Consider the following 25,589-nt stretch of genomic DNA (forward strand, 5'->3'; position numbering starts at 1 on the left):
GTATGGCTCTTTATTCGCTCAATAATGATAATATATAAATTCACAGTAGCAGACCCACCATAGTCGCAGCTTAAGCTCGTATTAGCTCACAAGTTTCGGTGGCGTTGTGGTCACGTAAAAAAAGTAACCAGTTGATCTGGACAGAGCGGCGGGAGCGGCTGCGGGAAAGTGACAGCTGCGCCGGCGCCGAAGTCATCGCGCAACCAATCAGCTGTTTCGATTCCGCCGGGGAGGGAAAGGGCAGGAAAGGGTGTTTCGCGCGCTCTGCGCCTGCGCAGGCTTCGTTTCTGTTCAGTCTTCTATATTCTATGGTTCAGCATAGAGAAAGGAATTCAATTTCTTTCTCTATGGTTCAGTCTCGTAAGACGGATGGGACGGCCACGCGTTGTGCGTTCCCCCGAGGAACAAGCTGCCTTCGACGAGCGGCGGCGAGCATTCGCCCGTGAAAGGGCTCGCCGTCGGCGCGCCGATCCAGCCGTTAGAGCCGCCCTAGCCCAGGCAATCCGGCAGCGACGACAAACAGAACCAGAGTTCAGAGAGCGGAATGTCGAGGCAGTCCGACGGCGACGAGCGGCAGACCCCGAGCTCAGGGAACGGGAGGCCGCGGCGAAACGCCAGAGAAGAGTTGCCGATCCGGAGTTCAGGGAACGGGATATTCAAGCGAAACGGCAGCGACGAGCTAACGACCCTGAGTATCGGGCCAGGGAATTAGAGCGTCTTCAACGGCGTCGACTCGGTCTCCCACAAGGAGCAGGCATCTGTGCCGACAACGGTGGTGATGGCCAACCCTTCCCCTACCGGAAAATGGGGGTAAGCGAAGCTCGTCCAGCTGGGTGCACCTTGCGTTCCCTTGAGCGAATGTTTCCTTCCCAGATGCATACCTTTTGTGTATTCCAACGTATCCCCCTGCGACTATCAGAATGTAATATGCTACCGTCGCAACAAACTCGCCTCGGACACGGTTTCGTCGCCGCGCCGGCCACGCATTCTGTCAATTCTGTCAGAATAAAGAACCACCTTTGCAGCCAACTCGGCAAGAGACGAACGGAGCAAACAAAGTTGGTTCTTTATTCTGTGCCCGTAGTACCTAGGCGAAAACAAATCTCAAGGACCGAAAGTCCCCACATTTCTCTCGCAACCACTGCTCCTCCCTAGAGTTTGTATGGGTGTTCCAACGCCTCCTATAAAGAGCTTGGCTTCGTCAATTAAAGCTTATTTTTTAAAAGGTGGCGCTAAAGTGATGAACGCGACTAAAGCCTACAGTAGAGTGTACTAGAATATCTCTAGTACACTCTAGTCTACAGCTACGGTGGCTAGAAGTTCTAGCCACCATACTACAGCCATGTGTTCTGTGCACATGGCTCTTGTGCCAAGCACAAAACAGTGAAGTTGGTTCTTTATTCTATGCGAGATCTTGAGTGCATGTCTGAGGGTGTGAGTAATATGTGGTGTTCTGTGACTTCACCTGCGCCGCTGCTACTAGAGAACGCGTTCCCGTGTTCACGATTTCCCTCTGAACAATGAGCGACACAACCGGTGGAAGGGCTTCGTCTGTCGCTGCTGCTAAACGAGCTGCCCGAGCAGAGGCTCAGCGTCGCCGACGCCAGAATCCGGAGGTGCGCGCTGCCGAAGCCGAAGCTTACCGTCGCCGCCGCCGAGTGGACCCTGCCGTTCGCGCCGCCGAAGCAAAATCTAAGCGCCGCCGCCGAAAGGACCCTGCCGTTCGCGCCGCCGAAGCAGAAGCTAAGCGCCGCCGCCGAAAGGACCCTGCCGTTCGCGCCGCCGAAGCAGAAGCTAAGCGCCGCCGCCGAGAGGGCCTTGCCGTTCACGTCGCCTTAGAAGCTGACCATTGCCTCCGCCAAGAGGACCCAGGAGTGAGTGCCGCCGCAGCGGAAGCACCTAAAGAGCTGCGCTCAAGTTTCACATTAGGGGGTATCGTAATCGTCGGCGAATTTTAAAATTTATTGCTAGCGGGAACTAGTGACATCTAGCATCCCAAGCTGGCCAAAATGGCCAGAAACATGCAAAGGGGGGGAGAAAAGCCAAAGAAAGCTATCGGTTTAAAAGTAGTGGTAGGCAGGCTGAGAGGAACCAATGAACATAAACATGGCATGATTAATTTGGCCTTTTTCTGTGATCTGCTATCCTCCTGGTTAGCTCAGACAATAGGGCATCTGCCTTGGAAAAGCTTTGGTTCTGGTTGCATTCAGTAGACCAGGATGAATTTTTTTCACTGCTAAGAACCTTCTTGAGGAACGTGTACAGGCTTTATTTTCAACTCTGTGCTCCCTTGAATGGATTACATTTTTCCCTTTCGTGACCTTCCACCTTGTTGATTTCCGCAGAACTGACTGCCATACTTAGTGCCCCTGTAGTTCATGTTAATTTGGCCTTGCTGTACGATATGCTAGCCACCTAATTTGCTCAGATGGTAGAGTGACCGCTTAGGAAAGGCATTGGTGCCGGCTTTGATTCCCAGACCAAAGCGAACTTTTTTTCAATTGTGAAGATTTCTTTCCGTGGAAACTCATGCGGGGGTTTCCTTTGTAATTTATTGCTACTTCCGAGTAAATGACTCTTCCTTTTCATTGCACTCATTATATATCCATTTGCGCTAGGTCCCTTTAAAAAGTATATTTGGGAATATATTCTTTGAAAGGCATATTGCACTCATTTCAACATGTTAATCAGTTTCCAGAAAAGTTGTTCCAGGGGGCCGCTTTAATGTAATGACTCTTGCGGAGAGGAACGAGTCATTAGTATAGTAGCCGATATCATAGCAGAAGATGACTGGCTCTGCCAGCCACGCTGATGCCAGCACCATACAGTGGAGCAGAGAGCAACTAAGTAGGCAAGGCCACTAGTGGCATGGAGGGTGACAGTGTGTGTGATGTTGGCCAAGGGAATGCAAAAGCAGGTCAGTGGCTGAGAGAGTGGGCAGTGAGGGCAAGGCATGTCTGGTGAAGCTAGACAGAACAGCTTGGCAATGACTATTTGCTGTAAAATGGAGCCAGTGACCGGAGTTTTGTGTCTATGCAAGCTGCGGTCATAGCTGCTGCCCACACGAGATGCCTTGTTGGAACCAATGATCTCGACAACATGGTTCATGTGCCCTCGTCTTTTAGATTTATAAAACAGTTTGCTATTAACAAACCTGCCTCAGTATCCCTCTTAAGGGACACTAAAGGGAAAAATGATTTCTTCTGTATCAGTAGATTACCCTTCCACAATACCAAAAACACCACTCTTACTGAGAGGAGCCGCTTAGTAAGCCAGAAAGAAACGAAAAACACAGAGGCGAGTGGCAACGCCACCTTGAAGTTCCCGCCCTAGATCACCGTGACGTCATGGACTTTGACAGCGTCTTCTGGGTCCCAGTTAATTCTTTAGCGGTAAAGATTGATTACATTGTGTTCTAAAGAACCCCCAAGACTGAATGTGGCAAATTTCGCGAACTTTTACTGAGCCAACATGGCCCAAATACGAAAAATTACTTTAGAAGTCGTGATGTCACACTGAAGTGCTGACGTTGGGGTTCCCACGCGAAATTAAAGAAAAAATTTTACTTTGAGCTTCATTTTCTCTTCTAATAATTGACCTATTGCAGTGTAATTAATGACAGCAGAGTTTCCAAAGCATACTTTATCAGTTTAAGTTGATTTATTTTTCTTTAGTGTCCCTTTAATATACTTTTTTTGTTTGAGGCAGGCATCTTTGTAATTTGTTAGCTTGATCGCCAACCGAGAATGCTAACATTTGTTGAAGTGAGCTGCCCTTGAGACATCAATGGCAGTTCAGATTGGTCACGTTAATAAGCTGTGTTTACCTTATGTTTAGTTTCTCATTACCCACACTTCCTTCTTACTCATTCAGGACAGAAAAAAGGAACCTGCCTCTTCCTGCACTCATGGAAAATCAGCGAAACCTGTGCAGACTGAGGCCTCATGGCTGTTCAACAGCAGTGTGGATGTTGCAGTTGAGACACCGAGAAGCATTCACGTGTGCAAATCAACCCAGGCGTCACTTGTTGCTGTCAAGGTGCACAGGTGGACAGAAACCACAGATCTTGTTGAACGCAAGGACAGTGCAACTTACGTGCAAGAGTTTCCTGGTAAGTGCTCAAGTTTGTCTCAAGAGCCCTAAGGTGAATACACTCGAACCTCGGTACTACAAAACTGAAGCACGAGCTGAAATTACTTCATTATATCCATTACATTGTTACATCCATCATTGCCCTTTACTGCAATATACTGGTTGTTTCACGCAACCTGAGCCAATGATTACAAAAGGGGGTAAACCGCCGCTAGGTGAAACCAAGGACATATTGTTTGTCATCACTTGGCGCTCAGAGTATTTTTATATTTGCCTTAGTTAAGATGAGTTAGGAAAAGCCTTTAAAGGGGCCCTGAACCACTTTTTATCGAAGTGGAGAAATACATTTGAAGTGAAAATATGCTATCTGAGAAATACTTTGGCACAAAAAGTACTTCAATGCGTTAAACAGAAGCGGAGTTATTGGCACTCAAACATGGCCTCTGCTGTGCTCCCCTTCCTTTTTCAATGCCTTGCTCTGCGAAGGCTACGGCAGAGTGGGGTGTGACCTTCGAAATGTCACCGTAGTGCGCAGTTCAAATTTCACTTTCAATGTGAATGTAGATGCCACAACTTCCGATTTTGGCGCTTACGGTGCGCTAAAACGTAAGCCAAACGCAGTTGTCCTCAGCAAGCCACAGTGCACTTAGCCAGTAGACTCGTGGTGGCCGCAGCGACCAATGGCAGCTGCGTATGGGAATCGCTTTATTAAGAAATGGGGAGCGTTGTGTCAGTGAGCGCTCGCAGTCATTGGGTGCAATTTTTATATGTTTGTCTGTACATGTGTAACACCATGCTTGTTTAGTTGATAAGCGAATGTCTACTGCAATTAATGGGGCCAGTAAAGCCATGAACCTTTCTTAGTGTAATCATCTAATAAATTGCTATCGCTATCAGTACTTCGCCTGTCGAGCGAAACTGTGGCTGAAGTTTTTTTTGACAGATTCATTGAAATATCACATGCATTAGAAACTTGTACAAAACCACAATATGTGGTGTCCAAATGCCACCATTTATTCAATCAGGATTCCCACCTCCCCATCTCAAAGGCAGTCTCTCTTACCACACTCCAGGTGCTAGCATTCCTTGTGGGCACCAGAAGTTTGTCATCATTAGGCACCACCTATAATTGGTGTCCGAATTGCACTTCCAGTGAGTTCAGAGTAATGAAAACTGATCTCTGGGGCCGTGATTTCTGTTCTACTGTGGGCACCGAACCTTTGCAATTGCTTTAAGAATCGAATCCAGATTTACTGCAGTGGTAGAAGCAGTTGATGCTGAAGCTTTGAACAGCGACAAGTGATGCCTGGTCCCTTGTCACTAGGATGAAGTAAGTTTTCTTTTTCAGAAAGAAAACCAATTGCTATGTCACTCGTACCATAAAAATGTTGTGAGATATCGACCAAATTTATTGCATTTTTCATTTCTGGCCTTGAAAAATCGGGTGCACAATACTATTGAGGGCACATTAGAATCGAGTAAATACTGTGCCTTTCCTTGATTGTTGGTATTTTATTCCTACATGTCAACAGCTGTCCTTTCTAGGCATTACATTTCCCGCTAATATACAGATTTAGTTTAACAGTGTAACACTGGGGTTAAGGGAAATACAGCGTTACCGTTTCTGCAAACGAACTTTATGGGAAATGGATTTTAGCTTAGCGTTGTTTACGTCCTAGAAATGCTATTAAGTTACTTTAAAGGGCCCCTAAACCACCCAGAGGTCGAAATTTAGTTGTGGTGTTGCAGTTGTGCACGAGTCTACAACGAACACGTAGCCGCCAGAATTTTTCGAAATGGTGCCGTAATAGCGGAGTTACACGCGTTTGATGATCGAAAAACGGCCCTCGCTCGTTTCGCTCTTTCCTTCGCTACTCTCCTCGTCGGCTGGTCTCCCCTCCTCGCCGAGTGCTGCTCGAAATGACATGTGACATACGTCATTGCCAACGCGCTTCTCAAAACACTGCCTACTTCCGGTTAAGGCACGTACACGCTAGCCATGCTAGCGCCACATATACGGACAACAATATGGCCTCCAGTCTGCCGCGCGAGAGGTGTCCAAAGTAGACGACAGTTCGGCCGGCGCCCCGCCCGCTGCACGATCAACAGGCACGACCGCGAAGCTGCGTGCCTCTGCCACCGGCAACGAAAACATCGGCTGCAGCTGATTGCACGGCTACCGACGGGAGACGACCGGCTCGGCTGTGCTCGCATCGCAGCCGACGGCGCCGCTAATATCAGCGCATTTTTCTTCTGTGTGTACAATTATTGCGAAGAGCGATAACAACGATAATAAAATACTGCGGCTTGTGAGCGTCGGTAATTCATTTCGAAGCGCCGTCCGCTTTAGCTTTGAAGGGAACCGGAAAAGGCCTAGCGACGATATCGGCGCCGTCGAGCGATCAGCGGCGCTGAGGCTGCCGCACAAATGAGTCCCGGTCTCATCCTCTCTACGTACGCAAGGAAATCTCGCCGCTCGCGAGCCAAACCGCTGTCGAACGGCGGCCCGCGAATGGCAAACGGCGTGTGGCGAGTTAGCGTGCCGGTAACGTGGACGTGAACTCGGCGCTTCTCGGCTACCCGCTGTTGCTGCGGTGCCGGCGCGTGTTATGCGAAGCGTGCCAACACTGTCGCACTCTGTTCGCGCATCTAATCAGACCGCTAAACATGACTGTGTTGGAACATGAGCGATTTGGCACTTGCGTTGCGGGCTGTAATTACCGATGCGCAAGCGCACACAAGCAAGCAACACGGCGAGGACGAGCAGGGAGCGCGCGTACCTGCTAGCAGACAAACCGGAAGTCGTAGGTTCTTGTTCGACCAATGGATACAGTTTCCGCCGTTGACATCACCAGATTCCCCCTGCTGACATCATGACGACCGCTGGGGTTACCGGAAAGGCGAGGGGAGGAGGAAAGCATTGTTTTTTTGGTTTTGTGGCACGCCCGCGGCTCGTAGCGCTGCAGCGTTTGGCATGGTTGATCGTGACGGCATTCTGAACTCGATGCGCGTGTTTACTTGAAATGTTAAAAAAATATCTGAGGTGGTTTAGGGGCCCTTTAAAATTTCGCATGCATTGCGTGTGTGTGCGAGATTCAGCACAATGTAGGCTGGAAGCAGTGTAATTGTCATGTCGCTAACCATAGCTTCCTATATACTTTCCATGCCTGCATACGCGCAAGCCAGCAACTGCGCCTAGCTCTCGACCTCGCCTAGGTGACGCTGTCGTCCCAGAAGTTTCTCTTTTTAGGCCTCGAAGCGTTCCAAATGAGAAGCTATCTAGAAAACTGCAAGGTTATCTATAATGCTTTGTTGTTGAAGTGGTCTGACACTAAGCCAAAGCCATTTTACACACTCATTTGCTACGAATGAAGTTAATTGTACAACAGAAACCCCAAATTCAGCTCGAAGCGGGCGGCTGCAACTGCTGTCATGTTCATGCTATTTACATAATCCAGGTGTAGAAGGTAACATTACATTTTTTTAAATAGCATGTGTATGGCTAAATGTTATGGGTCTTTTAGGATTTTACAGATGCACATTTTGAGCTCACTATCCCTCTAAGCCCACTATAGGCTAAAGCAATTTAATGCTGACTTCTGGCTCATGACTGTTTCAAAAAAATGGGGCCCTTTATTGTTAAGATTGTTTTCATTTCCTATTCTTTTGACCTTAGTCATTAGCTTACAGAAAGCAATACCCCTACCCACCGCGGTGGCTCAGTCAGCTAAGGCATTGCGCTGCTGAGCATGAGATCGCAGGATTGAATCCCGGCCGCATTTCGATGGAGGCGAAATGCAAAAACGCCCGTGTGCTTGCGTTGTAGTGCACATTAAAGAACCTCAGGTGGTCAAAATTAATCCGAAGCCCTCCACTACGATGTGCCTCATTATCAGAACTGGTTTTGGCACGTAAAACCCCAGAAAGATGAAGAAGCATTACCCCTACCCATAGCAGGAATACCAGTTTCCTCATGACTATATGAAGAAACTACGGTCTTTCTTCATACAGCTCCGCACGTGCGTGGGATGCCAGGGCTTACCAACATGGATCAGAGCCCCGGAGTTGCCACGCTGTACAGCCATCAAGTAGATGCGGTAAGTGCTGCCAGGCAGCTTAATGGTCATCGCACATTTTTACTATTAACCTCTTGAGTCCCAAATATTGCTGTGGGACATAATTGCTTTTCAAGCCGATTTTTGTCTGTTCGTAGTCACGAACATGAAAGCATTTTTTTTCCTTAAATAGCATGTTTAGATGCCAAGACCTGGAGCTTCATGTATGCGGAAGAAGCAACCGTCTCCATGTTTGCTTTGATAAAAACTACATTTCATTGTCTAAACGCAGAGATGAAGATGGAACTGTGTGTAGTGCATGGCCATGTCGCTGCCGCATTCAGGATTCTCACGCAATCTCAAGGAATTTGGCACGTTCAAGGTTGCTTTCCACAATCTGTGACAATACAGAAGTCTAAATCAATTGAGTGTCAAATTTCTCGAAAGTGGACGACTATAATATGAGTAAACTGCTTCCGTACAGCTCCACATGCACCAGGCTTCATATCCAATATGAATATCTTGAGTGATCACGTCCAAGTTATTTTTGAAAAACAACATTGAAAGCAATGTGCAATATAGTGTACGAGGGTTATTTTTCATTTTCCACTGTCCGCGCTTGCGAAATGAGAACCATGGTGAAAATCCGATGACGCTGTTTACAAATTTGTTGCGCAGTGTCTCTAGTATGCCCATCGACCGCGTGAGGTCGCAGTGGAACCATGGAACGACGACCATTGTGCTACTCTGACATCAACATTTGCTGTCTGTCGCACTGACCAGCAATACATCTGCGCAAAAGCAACATCACAGTCCAGGTAGCATGTGCCAATTATGCTAGAATATTATATTGCAGACTGTTTGTACAGAAAGGCGTGATTAGAAAGGGTCAGGCGACGCACTACGGAAGCAGTAACTAATCTGACTGAACTCATCATCGACCACACTCAATTCTAAGGATGCCACCAGTGCCATATGATCTGGTCAGGTCTGACCTTAGTCGCAAGGTTTAAAAGAAAAGCTTTTTACACTAGGCGCACGTTCCCTCAGCTGTACTCGGTTACTGCAGCGCTTCCATGGCAGAGGTAGTAACTTGTGCCATCCCTGATTGAGGCGCGAAGACAACTTCCTCACAATGCCCTTGGCCCCCTCGACTGTCTCCACGGGGGCCATTTTTCTTGTAAGCATTTTTCTTCCGTTGCCGAGAGGCAAGCGTAGGCAGCATTGCTGGCTTCACTCGCTGTGTACAGTGAAAGCTCGTTAATTCGCACCTCATTAATTCGAACTTTCGGGTTAATTCGAACTGATGGTCATGGTCCGGCCACAATATATAGGCATCTATGGGTTAACCAACTCGTTAGTTCACGCGCGCATCGGCTCCTCTATCGATAATTCGAACTGCGCGCCGCTGCGTGGTGGTATTTTATACTGCCGCCGCAAGCTTTCAAGGCTCAACGATAGATGGCGCGAGCGCAGCGGCGTCACTGACAGCCTATGACAGTGTAATCCAAAAGGATTTGTGGGACATACTGGGCACTCTAGAGGTGGAAGATGGAGTAAGAAATCTTTTAAAAGATATCTATAAAAGTAACAGGGTGCTTATAAAATGGGAAAACAAGGTATCTGGGCCTATAGAGATACAGCAGGGGCTGTATCTCTATAGGCCCAACACCTCTGTTGTTCATGCTGTATTTACAAGGATTAGAGAAAAAATTAGAGAGGAGCAGACTTGGCTTCAACCTTTCCTATTTCAAGCAAGGAGAATGGATTAAACAGTCATTACCAGGACTGATGTATGCTGATGACATTGTACTTATGGCTGACAGCAAGGAAGACTTGCAGAGATTAATGGACATCTGTGGTAAAGAGGGAGATAGCTTAGGTTTGAAGTTTAGTAAAGAAAAATCAGCAGTCATGACTTCTAATGATAATCAGGGCAGCGAGCATAGGATACAGGAGGTTACGCTGGAGGTGGTGGATAAGTACAAATATCTTGGAGTGTGGATAAACAATGGGGCTGAGTACCTAACGGAACATGAAAAATATGTGACGGCTAAAGGTAGCAGAAATGCAGCTGTGATGAAAAATAGGGCGCTGTGGAATTACAATAGGTACGAAGTGGTGAGAGGGATTTGGAAAGGGGTGATGGTCCCTAGTTTGACTTTCGGCAATGCGGTCCTGTGCATGAGATCAGAGGTTCGAGCAAGGTTGGAAGTTAAGCAGCGAGGGGTAGGTAGACTGGCTCTGGGAGCACACGGAAATACACCAAATCAGAGGGTACAGGGTGACATGGGATGGACGTCATTCGAGGGCAGGGAAGCCAGCAGCAAGATAGAATTTGAGGAGCGATTGAGAGAAATGGCAGAAAAGCGGTGGGCAAGGAGAGTTTTCAGTTATTTGTACATGAGGAATGTTGATACAAAATGGAGGAAGCTGACCAGAAAACTGTCAATCAAATATTTGGACTGCAGGAGGGGTGCAAACCAGGAAACAGCGGTTAAGAAAAAGGTTAAGTAAACAGAGAGGGGTCTGTGGAAAACAGGGATGCAGACGAAATCAGCACTGGGAACATACCGAACTTTCAAGCAAGAAATTGCCAAAGAAATATCTACGATAATTCTAGGGGAAGCTCTTTGTTGTTTGAAGCCAGGACGGGAGTATTGCGGACTAAGATGTACCGAGTCAAGTACCAAGGTATAGACACGTTGTGCTGTGCATGTGGAGAAGAAGAGGAAACGGCTGAACACCTCATACTTTTCTGTAAAGGGCTTAACCCTACAGTGCAAGGCAACGGGGCTGATTTTTTCAAAGCATTGGGGTTTAGGGACAGTGAAGGCAAAATAGACTTTAAGCAGGTAGAAATAACCAAACAGAGGTTATCTGATTGGTGGATAAAATCAAGGCAGGGGTGAAATTTCACCCACCACAAAGTACAAAATATGTTAATAGTCATGGCTAGGTGGCGTATGCCACCACCCGGTTTAAAGGGTTCAGCCTCATCCATCCATCCACTGTCGTCATTGCGCTCGCTCTTCGCATCGTGTGGTGGTTTGTGCCGGACGTGTCTGCATAGTCTCCGTGTCCTTTGTGTGCGGCACATTCAGTCGCTAGGCCTCGTGTACGTCAGAGCTACGAAGTCGTTCGGTGCCGTGTCGCTACGATGTGACACTGCTCACGGCCTTGCATATGTTGGTGCGGGCCTGGGATCGGGTCACAGCAACAACTGTTGCCAATTGCTTCCGCCACAGTGGCTTTTGTGTGACCAATGAGGGCACAGCTTGCGAGCCCGACGAGCGCGAGGCCGTGGTCATTCCTGCCGGATTGCGGGATGCGCTGGAGGACGTGACCTTCGACGACTACGTCGATGCAGATCGCTCTGCAGCGGTCTGCGGCACAATCACCGACGATGATATCATCGCGCAGGTGACTGGTGGAGAAGAGCCCGTCGTCGATGTAGGTGCGGATGACAAAGAGGATGATGCACCCACGCGGCCCTCAGCTTTGGAACTAATGGAGGTTATGCGTGTCGCGCGTCTATTCTTCAGCTTCGAGGAAGACGCAGAGGATGCTTTCTGCCACGTTCGCGCGTTAGAAAACAAAGCTATGGCGATCGCATTCAAAGAAGAGAAACAGACAGTGATCACGGATTATTTTCGCAAGTAAATATTTTGAGTGATTTTCCAACAACCCGGTCTCAATTCCTGCTGTTTTTTCAATGAATTTCGTTAGTTCGAATATCGGTTTAATTCGAACTCATTGGGCGTCCCCGCGAAATTCAAATTAACGAGCTTTTACTGTATTTCGTTTGATTGCCGCAAATGTTTTGCCCTTATGTGTAACTTGTGGGGAATGCTTACAAGTTGCTAAATTATTTCATTGTCGTCTTGTCGAAAGATATGTTGCGGTAGTCCCCTTGTTTTTGTGTGTTCTTTAGTGTGGCACCTTACCCAATTGAACAGAGAAGTCAGAAAGGCTTGGCACCAGGTGACACTATTCATACTGTGAAAGATTGGACCCTGCTTTTATGACCAAGTAATTAGGCTAGGACAGAAGAAGGCAAACTGTGAGAAATGACGAGAAGACCACTTCTGGTATGACTGCTGCAGGAGTCACACGAGGTTCATAGGTACAAGCATTGGATTGAATGAACGTTCGTGCAGGCGTGAATGAAGCTTTGAGTGAAATTTTCTACAACTGCTTGGGCAACGTTTCTATTCGTTTTGTCCGCGAGATTCTGCTCTCCCTCAAAGTTTACCATCCTCTATATTTACAGCAATGTGACGGCACATTTGTGGATCGCTCCACTAGCCCTGCTGCTGTTCGAATACCGTATCACAGAAGGTGTATTGTGCGCTGGTGCACCAATACGTTGAAGACGTACCGAGGAAGATTATTCCGTATTCCTAAAGACCACAGGTGAGGGTGCAGTTTTTGTCCTGGCTTTCGTTTGTGCTAATTGTGTGTGCAGCCATATGTCGTTTTGTAGTGAGCCAACAGTGAATATTAGTATAATAAGGCTGATTTGAGAAGAGCAAGATGGTGCTATAATATTGTTTTGTCAACAAGCAGTGAATATGAAGCACGTGACACCAGATATTGCTTTACCTTCGCTTCGCTCACCGTTATTGAAAAAAGTGCATTTATGAGACTCAAGGTAGAAGTATACATAGCATATAACAGGAGATTGCTCATAATCACCGAAATATCTCTTTATAACCCATTTATACAGTTGAAATGCCTCGCATAGCAGTAACACCATTGTTTAGCTAGGCCTTTTACACATTTGTCACTACGAGATTTTTACTACACAACAACATCCTTACCATTCTTGTCCGACTTTTGTATTTATATTATAAATCATTGAATGTATCCATAGACTTGGCGCTCTTTGGTCAAAGATGCCCTTGCGCCATTAAAACCCACCAATCAATCAATCAGAAGTACTACAAATTGCACTGTGCCAAGATGGCAAAACGAGCTCACTCTTGCACAGTCCCTTCACTTTATCTCATTGGTACTTGTCATTTTCACTCACTGTTCCTGCAGGATGGAAGCTTTCCTAAGGTACATTGAAAGGCCACAGCTGATAGGGTTGCCAAAGGAAATAGTAAATAATTACCGACTCTGCTCAGCGCACTTCACGGAATCGGACTACGTGAACACGGCGAAAAACAAACTTATATGGTCGGCCGTGCCATCCGTAAAGGCTCCAGATAAGTCGAAAGGTAAGCGAGACAACATGGATGCACCTTTTACGGAGAGGCTAAGTGTACCTTAACTGACAGTGCACATTACTTTACTATTTGATCTGCATTGATGCATTTCGTCTGCATTATACATCACGTTCCTAATGCTGGTTTTTAACAGTAATGAGTTCCATTAACTGGAAGGAACATCTGTGATCACAGTGACAGCTGTAGATTTTTTGTCATTCACTGTATGGTGAACACTTCGCTTTTGAAGCTTCTTTGAAAGAATAACTATATTGCAATCTATGCAAACATGAATATAGCTTTCTCTGAATATTTTAATTTGCTTTCAGGCAGTGGAGTGAGTCATGAATATCCCGATTCACCTCTCTCAAGAGCATTTTGCATCATTAATGGCTGCAGTAAACTTGTTCATCCTCTCATGGTTGTAAAAGTGCATGAAATGTTCTAGTGCAGCCAGTACGAGAAAGCAATGGCCTTTGTGGGACTTTAACAGTCGACATTGACGACATAACCAGTCATGGGCCCTATATTAAATAGTCTCTGAAACGATTTTGAAAATTGTGTGCAAAAGTCAGTGGGGTAGTTCCTTGTGATCATTAAGAGACAAATTTAAGTGCTCTGTGTGAAAGCGTGCAATTTATTACAAGGCCTAAAAATGTGCGTCGTTACTGATCGCAGCGGCCCCGCTTCACTCACTTTTCAGCCGCTCCTTCCCATGCTGCGTAGCGAATATATATATTACTTCAAACAAATGGTCCACTTCCGCCTGAGAATGTGGATTGTCTGCTACAGGCGACAGGCGAGGGACTGGCGCCGAATACAGACAGACACATACCCACACTTACATAGACTCCAGAAAATATTTCCCAACAAACACAGCGACAGATGTCCATGGTGCGACTCCACCCCGACACTAGAACACATCACTTACCAATGCACGCAGCGTCCGGCAGACGCTGTCTCGCCGCTACTTAACAATTGGTCGTGGGAGGCGCGACTCTCTGAACTGGACTTCGGAAGCCAATTGGCGACCCTCGACCAGGCCCGGCGCACCGCAATAGCCAGTGGGGCCCTGGAAGAGGGGCTCCACCCACAGTAACCAAGCACAATCTTTATTTAAATAAAGTTGTTTCTCTCTCTCTCTCTCTCTGCTACAGCTGTGATGATGGCAGCCTATGGGGTGTGGAGGGGTTCTCAATGAAAATGGGTGCAGTGATGTCTTCTTTGGTGGCAGGAGCATGAATGGTACCAGCACTGTACCAGCGGAACCTCGATACGATTCTGCGCGATACATTTTTTTTTCTTTTCTTTTCCCGATAATATGATTTAGTTAGATAATACGTTGGATGATATGATTTTCGGATGACACATTTTATTTAGCAACGAGATTCCACTGTACGCTCGTCTTGCACAGCAGGTGTGTGCAAGGAGTAAACTGCAGCGACTGCATGCTGTCGAAGACGCGAGTGCCACACATCGGTGTCAACACCAACCTCTTTGGTCAATACAGCATTCACCCGCAGTTTTGAAAAGAAAGGCACCTTTAGTGGCAACCACAGATTCCGCATTTCTCAGAGAGCCAAGTTTATGTATAATTTGCCTAGAATAGTAGCAGAAAAATATCCTAACAAGCCGAGATCCGGAAGAAAAAGAGTTGCGAAGGCAATTGAACGTGCCCTACAATGTGGCAATATGACTGCCAGAAATAGAGCACTGCACGGGCTCGGGCTTACCCGAAAGCCTGGGCCCGGCCTGGCCCACGGGCTGGGTCGAGCCGGGTAGGGCAGGTTTTTTACGGGCTAGGGCTCGGGCATGGCATGTGTTTTTTGACCCAGGCCCGGGCAGGGCTCAGGTATTTTGACACGGGCCCGGGCCAGGCTTGGACTTTCTGGTGGTGTGCATGTAACGTGCAGCGAGTTATCCTCACGCATCTCGACTCTGAAAAACCTGTTGCCCCGGTGCAGCTGGAAGCTAGCAGTACTACTCCTGTGTACTTCCCTTTTCTTCTTCCATCGTATTTTGCGCTGTTTGAACAGAATGTAAAAGTCCAGAAAGACCGAAGTCGCCTCAACCCAAAAGGTGCCATTGTATTCCTTATGTAAACCAATGTAATTAATGCTTTCAGCGCGGTGTAAGTGCGTTCGCGACTTGCTGATTCTTCAAAGGCGAATTGGTAAAACGATGACTGGTAAGATAGATAATTCGTTACGCGGCTGAAATATGGCACTGCGTCCATCCATGATTGCACGCATATTCTCAACTGGCTGCCTAGCAGCAGCACATTACGCTGCACCATGGAGGAACGAGAAGCTTTCTTTCTCCATTTACTCCATCCATGCGCTGCGCTTCGGCTAGAGTGTACTAGAATGCGGTTGAGTCGGACGAGCGGCTAGGGCGGCGCATGCTTTGCAGTGAGGCGCTCGACGTGGAAAAATACTGTGGCGGCGCTGCGATAGAAGTGGATTGGGTTGCATGAAGGTCGCGCCATTGGAAACTGCTGGCGATGCTGCTCGGCAGGGTCATTCGTACTACTTTGCACGCTGGTATTTGCTTTCAGACTGCTCAAATGGTGTTCGTAATTGCATGTGACATGTATTTATGCCTTAAGAATAAATTTATTTCATTCTCTTTATTTTAATTTTTTTAATGCCGCTCGGTGGTCTTTTTCTGTCTCCGGCCAGTTTTGAGCCGGGCCGGCCCGGCTCGGGCCTAAGGTAAAGAGGTGGTGGGCCAGGCGGGTAATGCAGATTATTTCCGGGCCGGGCCCGGGTCTCGCCATAAAACTTTGGTCAGGCTCGGGTGGGCAGCCGAACGTAAAAACGGGCCTGGGCCGGGCCCGGGCTGAAAAAATCGTCCCGTGCAGTGCTAGCCAGAAAGCCGCTATTTTGAGTTGGACTTTAGTGCACTAATACCGTCTCTGCCTCCTATTATAAAAGTTTGGTTGCGATTCCTAATGCTTGTTGCTTTTTCTTATTTTTGCTTTCTTAATACGTTTTTTTTTTTTAATTGACGAATTAGCTATGACGAAATCTAACGAGCGTGATGCAGTAGACTTCCCATTTATTCAATTTTTCGGTTAATTCGATCCCAACCGAAAATCCCAGCCGGCGCTCATGCAGATTTATGGGCCCATACTTTCGTTATTTCAATCCTAAAATTGGGCTCCACTGGATAATTCAAGCTTGAAGAATGAGCATGCACGCGCCTGACCCCTATGGTGACCCCAATAGCGACTTCCTTTAGTGCAGTGTGTGTCTCCGCAGAGCTTTAGGGGACAGTGCATGTGTTGAACACACATCAAGTTCCCGTCGAAAATGCCGATTTTCGGCCAGCCCTAGGCAGATTTTCAAGCAATAACTGTAGCTCGCAATGTCTGATTACGGTATCTACAGGATTGTGACGCTTTTTTTTTTTCCACCGAGAAAGCTGGGCCGAAAATTGCCTGCACAGTGCAGTTGGATACGAAACATTCGTATGCTTTGCCGCACAATGCAAATGTACAGCAGCGCAGGTGACATTAACAAAACCGTGCGGCGAAGCTGACTTTAAGAAACCGGCCACCATTGTCAAACACTTAAAAAGTCTTCCTAAAGGCTTCACTTCCTAAAAGTCCTTCTTCCTAAAAAGTCTGCTGCGCGTTAGGTTTCTACTTTGTTCAGAAGCTTTAATGTAATTTCTATGTTATTCTTCTATTTTAGGCAAGACCGTAGAGGCTTGGGCTAGTCAATACATACTCGAAAGGGAAAACAGCACGAAAAAACACGACAAGAAGACAAGACAAGGGCTGTGTGTCCCCCTTCTTGTCTTCTTGTTTTTCCTTTCAACTACTTTAGGCACATACAAAGTGGGTGCACGTTTGATTCGGGAGTGTGTTAGGTTCTGGCAAATATTGCCAAATGAATCTGGCGTGTTTTGACATTTTTTATGCGTCTTGTTTATTCAGTCAATTTTGCCGGTCCCGTTGGGGTTGAATTAACGGAAGTCTACTTTATAGAGAGAATCGTAAATGTTTGTGCATGTTTACATGTTATCAGGCTATTATCAAGCCGAAATAGCATCGTAAACAGCTACTTTGTAGTTTTTTCATTAGATATATGCTTGCAGCAATGCAGTGAACCCCCGGAGGTATGTAGCACAAACCAGTGAACCTTGCACATTATGCTGCCACGTATCCATCTGCCGCGTGAAGTTCGTCCTGAAGGTTGTCTCCTTGTCGCCCAGGCTTAACGAGGAAAACTGCATAGGAAAGAGACGGAAACACTCGATTCCAATCAACCGGAAGCAGACGTTTGTTTCACTGCACGATTGAGGTGGGACATGGCGATGGCCACACGGTGTAAACGTTGGTGGGGCTATGCGGCTTGAGAGGGTAATGGTTTGAGCACTTGTACCTATTTTATAGCGTGCTGACACAACTCTTGTGAGAAAGCATTCCCTGAGTGATACCCTCTGTCTAGGCATGTGATAAAGGTTGTTGTAGGGACCCTTTAATTCAATCATTCACTTATCTAAGTACTGAACAAGAAAGGGGAAACCAAGGGGCCCAATTTTTGTTAGTTGCGACCATATGAAGCCAATGAAACAGTCAAGATCATTTGTTCTTTTAGTTGTAACGTAGAAATGATTAGGTAAAGGGAAATGAAAATTAACTAAAAAGCAACTTGCCGCTGGTAGGAACCGAACCCTTGTCATCTGCATTACGTGCGCGACACTGTACCATTGAGGTAGAGCAACGGCTGTTTCCACAGTCCACATTCTTGGATATTTGTGTACGTATACAAGATTTGACCCTGGGTGTCTTAGGCGAGTGCCACTCATGGCCATGGCTGTGAATGTAACATAAAACATAGTGTGGATGCAGTTAATGCTAGTGACCTGTGCTCTTATCATGGTAACTTATATGCATATTTTGCCCTCGTTACTGCCACTTGTCCTTGTTTGCTGCTGCTTAGTGCAACATTCATTAGAGTGAAACGTGAACTGAGTAACTAAGCTTCTATATAATTTTTTCCAGGTAAAGCTGCCAACCTGGGCACCTGCGCGAGCCGCCGCCTCAGCCAGGGCCAGTCTGGGCTATGAAGAGGTGAGCCCTTTGTTATAGCACATTACAGAGCATAAGTGTAGGTTCAGGACTTGTCTGTGTGAAGTGTTTTCATCAGGAGTTCAAATTTGTTTTACAGATCCCATCAAGTCATCCTGCTGCTTTAGTGAGGCCACTTCCTAGTCAACACAGGCAGGAGCTCCCGGCTCAGGGAGATGCAGTCAGTGATGTGGTATTCAACTACACGGCCACTCAGTTCACTCAACAGCAGCTGCTGCAGCCCAGATCAGTCCACAGCAACAACAAGCAATTAAGTCAGTTACCGTGGGCAGAGGGAGGTGCGAGGTGTGTTTTCATGCAGAATTCCTTTCACTGTTCGTTATTGCTAATTGCACACCAATGGAGGGGCAGTTTTCTACGCTTTAGGACGTGACGGAGCAGGGTGTTGAACGAGAATGTTTTCATACTTTGTTATATTTCGTTTTAAAGAGTTCAACTTTGTGGCTATTTAGGGAGTTCAAGATTTGCAGTGCTTAACAATTCATACTATACATGACCATGCAAACAGGATATTTTTTTTTTCTAATAGGAATCTCGCATAGCAGAAGGAAATTAAAACTGCTTCAGGATGCATTGAAGAAAACACAGGAATATGTAGCAGTGCAGAACACCGTATGGGATATGGGAATTGCAATCTTTCTGTACAGCTGATGGAATATTCACATAGGGCATTGCTTACATCTGATGCAACTTCTCAAATGAAACAGTTGCTCTTGAGAAATTGAAGGCATTTTCCAAGCAACTGTCACATGATCAGATTGATGTCAAGTTAGACATTATTAACTGCACTGTAATTCTTGTTTAAAAATAAGTTATAGGCATTCAGGCTTTTTGCCATGAATATCATGATGTAAAGAAAGTTCACTTTTACAAGCGGCACTGCCTTCGCAAAAGCAAGTGTAATGGCAAAATGATGACACCTTTTATGGTGCCGCACCACACACAACTACGTTTGCGCACATTTGAGTATGTTCACATGAATTATTAGACGCACCACACTACTGCGTACCATTTAAGTAACCTTCTAAAAGTTGTATATGATCTTACTTCTTGAAGCAACATTGCCCACAACACATAGCCATCATGGTTGATGATATCTCACCTCATTGTAAATGCTCTTGTTGTAAGCATAGCTAAACAGATTAAGCAGAACCATTTTATTGGGTAACTATTGCCTGACATAGTCCAACCTCGTAGCAAGTCACATCCAACATTTGTCGTATCCAATATTCATTATAAGCAGATATTGTTAGCTGCTATCGGGTAGAAAATTTTTAGATTTGCTTCATTACAGTAGCCGATAATTTATTATATTCGTGTTCGTTATATTGAGGTTTAACTCTACTATACATTTTCTTTTTCTGTTAGCGTTCACAGTGCAACTTGCTAGTCACTGGGGCATGCGGTAAGATCTGAAAGTATTTTTGCTGCTACAAAGTTCATTTTGCTTGCTACATAGAAGACATAGAAGGGGACCTGAAAATTTTGGATAGGGGGGCCAGTTGGTATTGCATTGTAGTAATGAAACTTAGAGTGCAGCAAAAGGCGAAGAATGGTACACACAACACAAGTGCTCACTCACAACTGAATTTTTCTGCATGCGTGCATTTTTTTTTTACTGCACATGCATGCAGTGAAAATCAGTTGTGAGTGAGCACTTGGGTTGTGTGTCTTTTTCTTCGTCTTTTGCTACTGCTCGGTGTTTCATTACTATAAACATTTTACACAGCAAGCAAGATTAACTATAACCAAACTTGGTGCAGCTATTTATCTTCCTGAAACGAGCTTGCGTCACTTTATAAAAATTCTCAGTTGTGTCAAGTTATCTGCTGAAAATAGAATATGTTCACGCTTTACCAATAGTGAAACATATTCCTAGTAATGTGCAAAGCCTGTAGCAGGGAAACTTTAGCTACTCGGTGAACATTCATAGTTGACAAAACTGCGCCAAAATGGACGAGAACAAGGAAAGGCAACGCTCGTGTGTGTACCTACCTTTCCTTAGCCTCATCTATTTTAGTGCTGTATTGTCAAGTATGGGAAAAGACAGGTGTTCTAATTTGTAACCGGTGTTGCTGAGTGTCAAAGGTATTCATTTGACATTGCTTCGTGTGGAACCTCACGAATACTTGAAAGAGTTTATATGTTCTTGCACTTTGCACCAGTTTTTTAACTGTTAGTAGTAGTATTCATGTTCACTGGAAATATTCTTTGTCAGCACAGGGCACTAAAATTTCTACTATATTTCAGGTATGATTCTAGTCCCCGTGAGTTTGACGGGAGCCAACCTTCAAGGGGTGCCACAGTGTCTTACAGCTGATGATTCCTTCTGCCAGAGGCAACTGCCCAGCACAAGTGGGAACCAGTGCCATTTTTTTTTGAAGAGGAAATCTCTCCTGTTGCCGCAGTGAAGTGAACGAGTGTCGCATACGTCTGCACATTTTGCTTGCAAGCATTTCGGAGATAAGATCCCTCGCCGCCCATGTGGAGGAGTGCCCGTGCTCGCAGCCATATCAGTGTCACTTGTGCTCTAGTCATTGCTCAGACTGGAACAGGACGCAGATCCATCTCAGGGAATCGGGAACAAAGTGCCCTTGCGAGCACACAATTGGCACAAGGACCTGGGAGGCGATGTGACGCATAAAGCGGCATGTGGCTGTCAAGCAGTTCATGTGCAGCGTCTTCAAATTATCCTTCACGAACAGGTACATTCTTGTTGCGCACGTTCGCCGGCGCCACCTGGTGCATAATTTATACAAAATTTATACATGTGTAGCTGGTGTCCAAAGTCGTACTTTATAAGAAAAGTCTGCGAATTCATGTTTGTCCAGGCGGCTGTACTCAATCGGCACTCTACTGTTGTTGTTCCTTGTCTATGCCACGCAATGTCACTGGGGCTGTCAGCTCTTGCACACTTGACACCATCTCCCCACACATTGTAGTTGCTTTTTTAAGACTTGCACTTTCTTCCAAAATCTTGACATGGTACAGGTTTTGCATGAGTGAGGCATATGGCTTTCTGCTGACTGTGCGCTGTGCCGTGACTCCTTGGCTTGTAAGACCACTCACGACTTCATTTGGAAATATGTAATTAATATTGTGTACGAATATTGTTGTTACTGAGATTCGTTTCTTTTGATACATGCGTTGGTGCAAGTGCCCTTGTGCGACATTCTTGCTTTGCCTTGATTTTTTTTTTACTTTTTCCAGGCCAACTACTCTTCTGTTACACATTCCTCTATTTCACTTAGGATCGGTTTGCTTTGTATCTTTATACATGTTGTTTTCCTACTGCTACCAAATTCTTAGTCCTGTCCCCCACAGTGTCCTTGTGCCATTTCCTGTGATAATATGTCAAACGTGTGCCTCAGAACCAACATCACTCATCAGGAGTGACATAATTTGCATTGCACAAACCTGAACCACAGAGCCCTAACAGTCTCTGTAGTATTCTGTTTCATACTTGACAGGCCATTCAGCGCGAGCTATGAGAATAGCGCCATTATGAGAAGTCTCACTTCGTGTTTCACACTGCACTTGTTCAGGATCTGCGACACTTTCTGTGAAGTAACTACTTCACTCACGTGTTACAAGTACAACTTGTAGTCTTGAGGTTATGTCAAGTCACATATGTGTTTTCTTTTGTGCTTCCAGCAGCCAATGCACTATGTTTTGGTCGCAAGCACAGGCTGTGCACTATGGCCACTGGTCCCACAAATGTGTCACTTCACTTGTTTGGTGATAAATAGGTCCAGCCAGGAGTGCCTTTCATGTTATAATTATGTAATATTTTGCTACATGAGATAGGTGACTTAATGCTACATTGAATTACACGATGCATACCTACATTATTCTTTCATGTGTGATGCATAATTTTTCATCGCCAGTGCAAGCCCTGAGAGAAGACTTTTGTAGTGTCGCTTATATATAGTATCTACGACCAGTTCACACCAACCAATGAGGCGCAGCTATAAAGGTGCTGCTGCCTTACATGAAACGTGCTGGGTTGTACAATAAATTGTGACTGGGTGACATAGAGCACTGTGTGATGTTTTGTCTCTATTAGTGACAGTGACTGCATGTGTGACATGTGACATTGTGATACACAGTGTGTGCCCACACAGATAGTCTTTGTCATTCTTTATTTTCTGTCTTCTTTCATGCCACATTTCCCATTCCCTTGTACTGGTAGCCAGCAGAAGATTCTGTGGCTAACCTCCATGTCTTTTCTTTTTTATCTCTCTCTCTCTTTGCATATCACTTTCTGACATATGATACATCATTACAAATACAAGACGCCAACATGGAGTCTTGGAGCCGGCAGTTGTTGTTTTAAGAGTGCAATCTGGAACATACACCACCCTCGTAAACATGCAAAATTGGGTAGCTGTGCATGATGAAAGAAATTTGTGCTAACTTTTTTCTTTTTCATCTTATTTTCTTCTGTTCCTTTTCTTTTTCGCTGGAACACTGCTGTTGTTGCATGGTCAGAGTATTTGCCAAATAAAGAATGAAAAGCAAAACACACTGATCCTGATTCAATTCGGAAGCGAAAGGCTTGGATAGTTTGGAATACATTTTTAGCCTTGCTTTTAGAACAAACACCATATACACTGCCCCTGCCACTTGGACAAAGCTTAAATGAGCTCCGAAAGAGCTTTTACATGTCCTCTGAAGCTCTGGCCAAAGCTTCGTGTCGTCCACCCAGTCAGCCTCTACGATATCTCCCGAAACAGAGGTTTCCAGAGCCACGCCAGGCATCATATACATCCATTGGAAACACGGAGGCAGCTGAGGCAAGCAATGGACGCGTCACCATGTGATCAAACATGGCAGCATCCACGGGATCGCCGCAAAAAAGGTCAATAGATTCTACTTTCCACTGAACACTTATGCCCGAAGATAGAGCTTCTTGATCGCACTTTTCAGGATTGTTATGATCCGTTGCCTGTTTTACTCAAAATAGAAATAGCGGCTTGTAGAGGAGTTATTCTTTACAGCTTACTTCGATGTGTGTATCAGTCATTTAAATACAATGAATGCAGGGCATGAAAAAAAATTAATGGCGAATATACCCGTGGTATTGCAGGTGATGAGCGCTAGCTAGTCCACATTTTAAGGCGAAAGCCTTAGTTACATCTCTGTTTCAAGGTCGTGTATTGAGGTATGGAGGAAGGAAAAAGACGGGAGGGACCATACCACAACGCAATTGAAGCCGAGTGGTGGCCCAACTTGGCCAAACAGGTGGTAAAAACATCAAAGCGTGAAGGATACGTAGAGCGCGTGGTAGGTTTTAGTACTGCCGGTAGATTTTTTTTAAAATACCCAATCAAAATTATTTTAAACCCTTCAAATAAACAAAAGTAAAACCAAAGGAAAAAGGTCTGTTTCCTTCCTCTATGTGAGCAGCTGTCGGCCGAGCGCGCCCCTAATAAAAACTACCGGTGACCAAACGTCCCGGCAAATCTTGATTCTCTGATTTCGACGCAAAAGGTCACGTGTTGGGCCACCGCTGCTGGCTACATACAGCGTTCGCTTGCCAAAGCTGGCTGCGTGACGTAATGCTCCCTCCTATATTTTTCCTTCCTGGGTGTATTGAGGTACAGAAAGTCACGTGACCTAAGCAATACCAGAAGCCAATGTCCAACAGTGTATAATAGATAATGATTAGCAAAGTTAATGACTGATTAATGATTGGATTAGAGTGCATTAAGGTGGATGAAGGAGGATTAGGGTCGATTAAGGTGTAATACGGAGAATTGTGGATTAGGGTCGATTAATGTGCATGAAAGAGGATTAAGGTTGATAACAGTGTATTTCATTTTATTTCCTCAAAGACCCCGTAGTAGGGGTGGGGTCTTTGAGGAAATAAGGGGTGGGGATACAACAAACGTGTTACAATGCTTTCAATTCGTTAGATAAAAAAGTTACATCTTGAACAAATTGTGATGAACAGGTGACCACAGCGACTTGATGAGGAAGGGCATTCCAGTCTTTAGATGCTCGGTAGAAAAACGGTATTAAGGAGGATTCGGGTGGATTAAGATCGAGTATGGTGGATTAAGGTGAATTACAGTAGGCTTTACAAGGCTTTTGCATTCGCATCTCTTAGGCGATACCTAAGGACACATGGGAATTTTTTTCAGTTCTTGAATTTGCTTTGAACTGGGCTGCCATGCACGCATGAGTGGGTGACGATTATTATTTGGTTTTATCACGGATTCAGACAATGTGCTGGAGGTGTTCACATGATCGCGCACCCTTGCTGTTGATGTCGACTTCTAGGCAGAGGCCGGGAATCTTCGCTTTAATAGTGAATGTGTTAAAATCACCTTCGGTTTTGTTCAGTGGATAAACTTTTTCGATAGATGTAACACGAGCCGAAGTCATTGCATCAATGCGCTTTGATTACGAGATTACGAAATTGAAATAATGATTATGGTTATGATGTAGCAATGCAGGGAATATTATGTAGGCAATAATGTTTAGCACTGCAGCATATTAGCCACTTGTAATTGTATAAAGTACGTTTTATTCATCCTGCCTGAGTGATATTAACTCGGCGCTAAATGTTCTAGCTGCATTTCACTGAATACCATCCTATTCAATCTAGAAACCACAGCGCAAAAGCTACTTTCACATTGAGACGAAGACATGGACGGCGATGCACTCGCGACTAATTCGTTTAAGGAGGCACGCTTCTTGCCTGTGCACATGCGCGCACAGGCAAGAAAAAAATGCCAAACACAGAAGGATGTGCCACAAGCAGGGCCGTAGCCAGGGGGGCTGTTTCCAGCAGGGCTCCCGCCACCCCACTGGGCAAAGAAACTTCTCAACAGCTGCACGGCATTTGCCAGACTGAGCAGATCTTTCCGTGCCCATGTCCTGCGGCGCTGGGTACATCGGCCGAACGGGCCCGCAAGGTTTACGAAGAATTCAGGCACGGGGACTTGTGTTTTAGGCTTCCGAACTTAAGGAGCCAGTGCAGACTTTGAAGCAAATGGACGCACCGCGCTGCTGACTTGTGGCACCTGACGAGATCACTACCGACCGTTTCACGCCATACGCCTGCTGTTCTTGAGTGTGCCTCAATAAAACGAATATTTCCACTCTTCGTCTTTTTTTAAT

At 45.8% G+C, this 25,589-nt stretch overlaps 2 protein-coding genes across 4 annotated transcripts in view; both read left to right on the top strand.

Annotated features, from left to right (window-relative positions):
- The window catches only part of LOC119457894 (uncharacterized), a 103,081-nt gene that overhangs the window by 359 nt on the left and 77,133 nt on the right, over positions 1 to 25,589 (top strand). The gene's annotated exons all lie outside the window — the stretch shown is intronic.
- Positions 41 to 23,727, top strand: LOC119457893 (uncharacterized). Of its 3 annotated transcripts, none has more exons than XM_037719657.2 (8): positions 41 to 810; positions 3,874 to 4,111; positions 8,104 to 8,189; positions 12,421 to 12,563; positions 13,194 to 13,372; positions 18,375 to 18,443; positions 18,541 to 18,746; positions 20,712 to 23,727. In XM_037719657.2, the coding sequence occupies exons 1-6, from the start codon at positions 370 to 372 to the stop codon at positions 18,437 to 18,439; spliced, it is 1,152 nt and encodes a 383-aa protein (XP_037575585.1). In that variant the 5' UTR covers positions 41 to 369; the 3' UTR covers positions 18,440 to 18,443; positions 18,541 to 18,746; positions 20,712 to 23,727. The 3 variants fall into 3 exon arrangements, with proteins under 3 accessions (XP_037575585.1, XP_049526468.1, XP_049526469.1); XM_049670511.1 differs by having other exon boundaries at positions 18,541 to 18,739; XM_049670512.1 differs by lacking the exons at positions 18,375 to 18,443; positions 18,541 to 18,746; positions 20,712 to 23,727 and adding an exon at positions 17,582 to 18,357 and having other exon boundaries at positions 42 to 810.

The sequence above is a fragment of the Dermacentor silvarum genome, chromosome 7, assembly GCF_013339745.2.
Source record: "Dermacentor silvarum isolate Dsil-2018 chromosome 7, BIME_Dsil_1.4, whole genome shotgun sequence".
Taxonomy (NCBI): Eukaryota; Metazoa; Arthropoda; class Arachnida; order Ixodida; family Ixodidae; genus Dermacentor; species Dermacentor silvarum.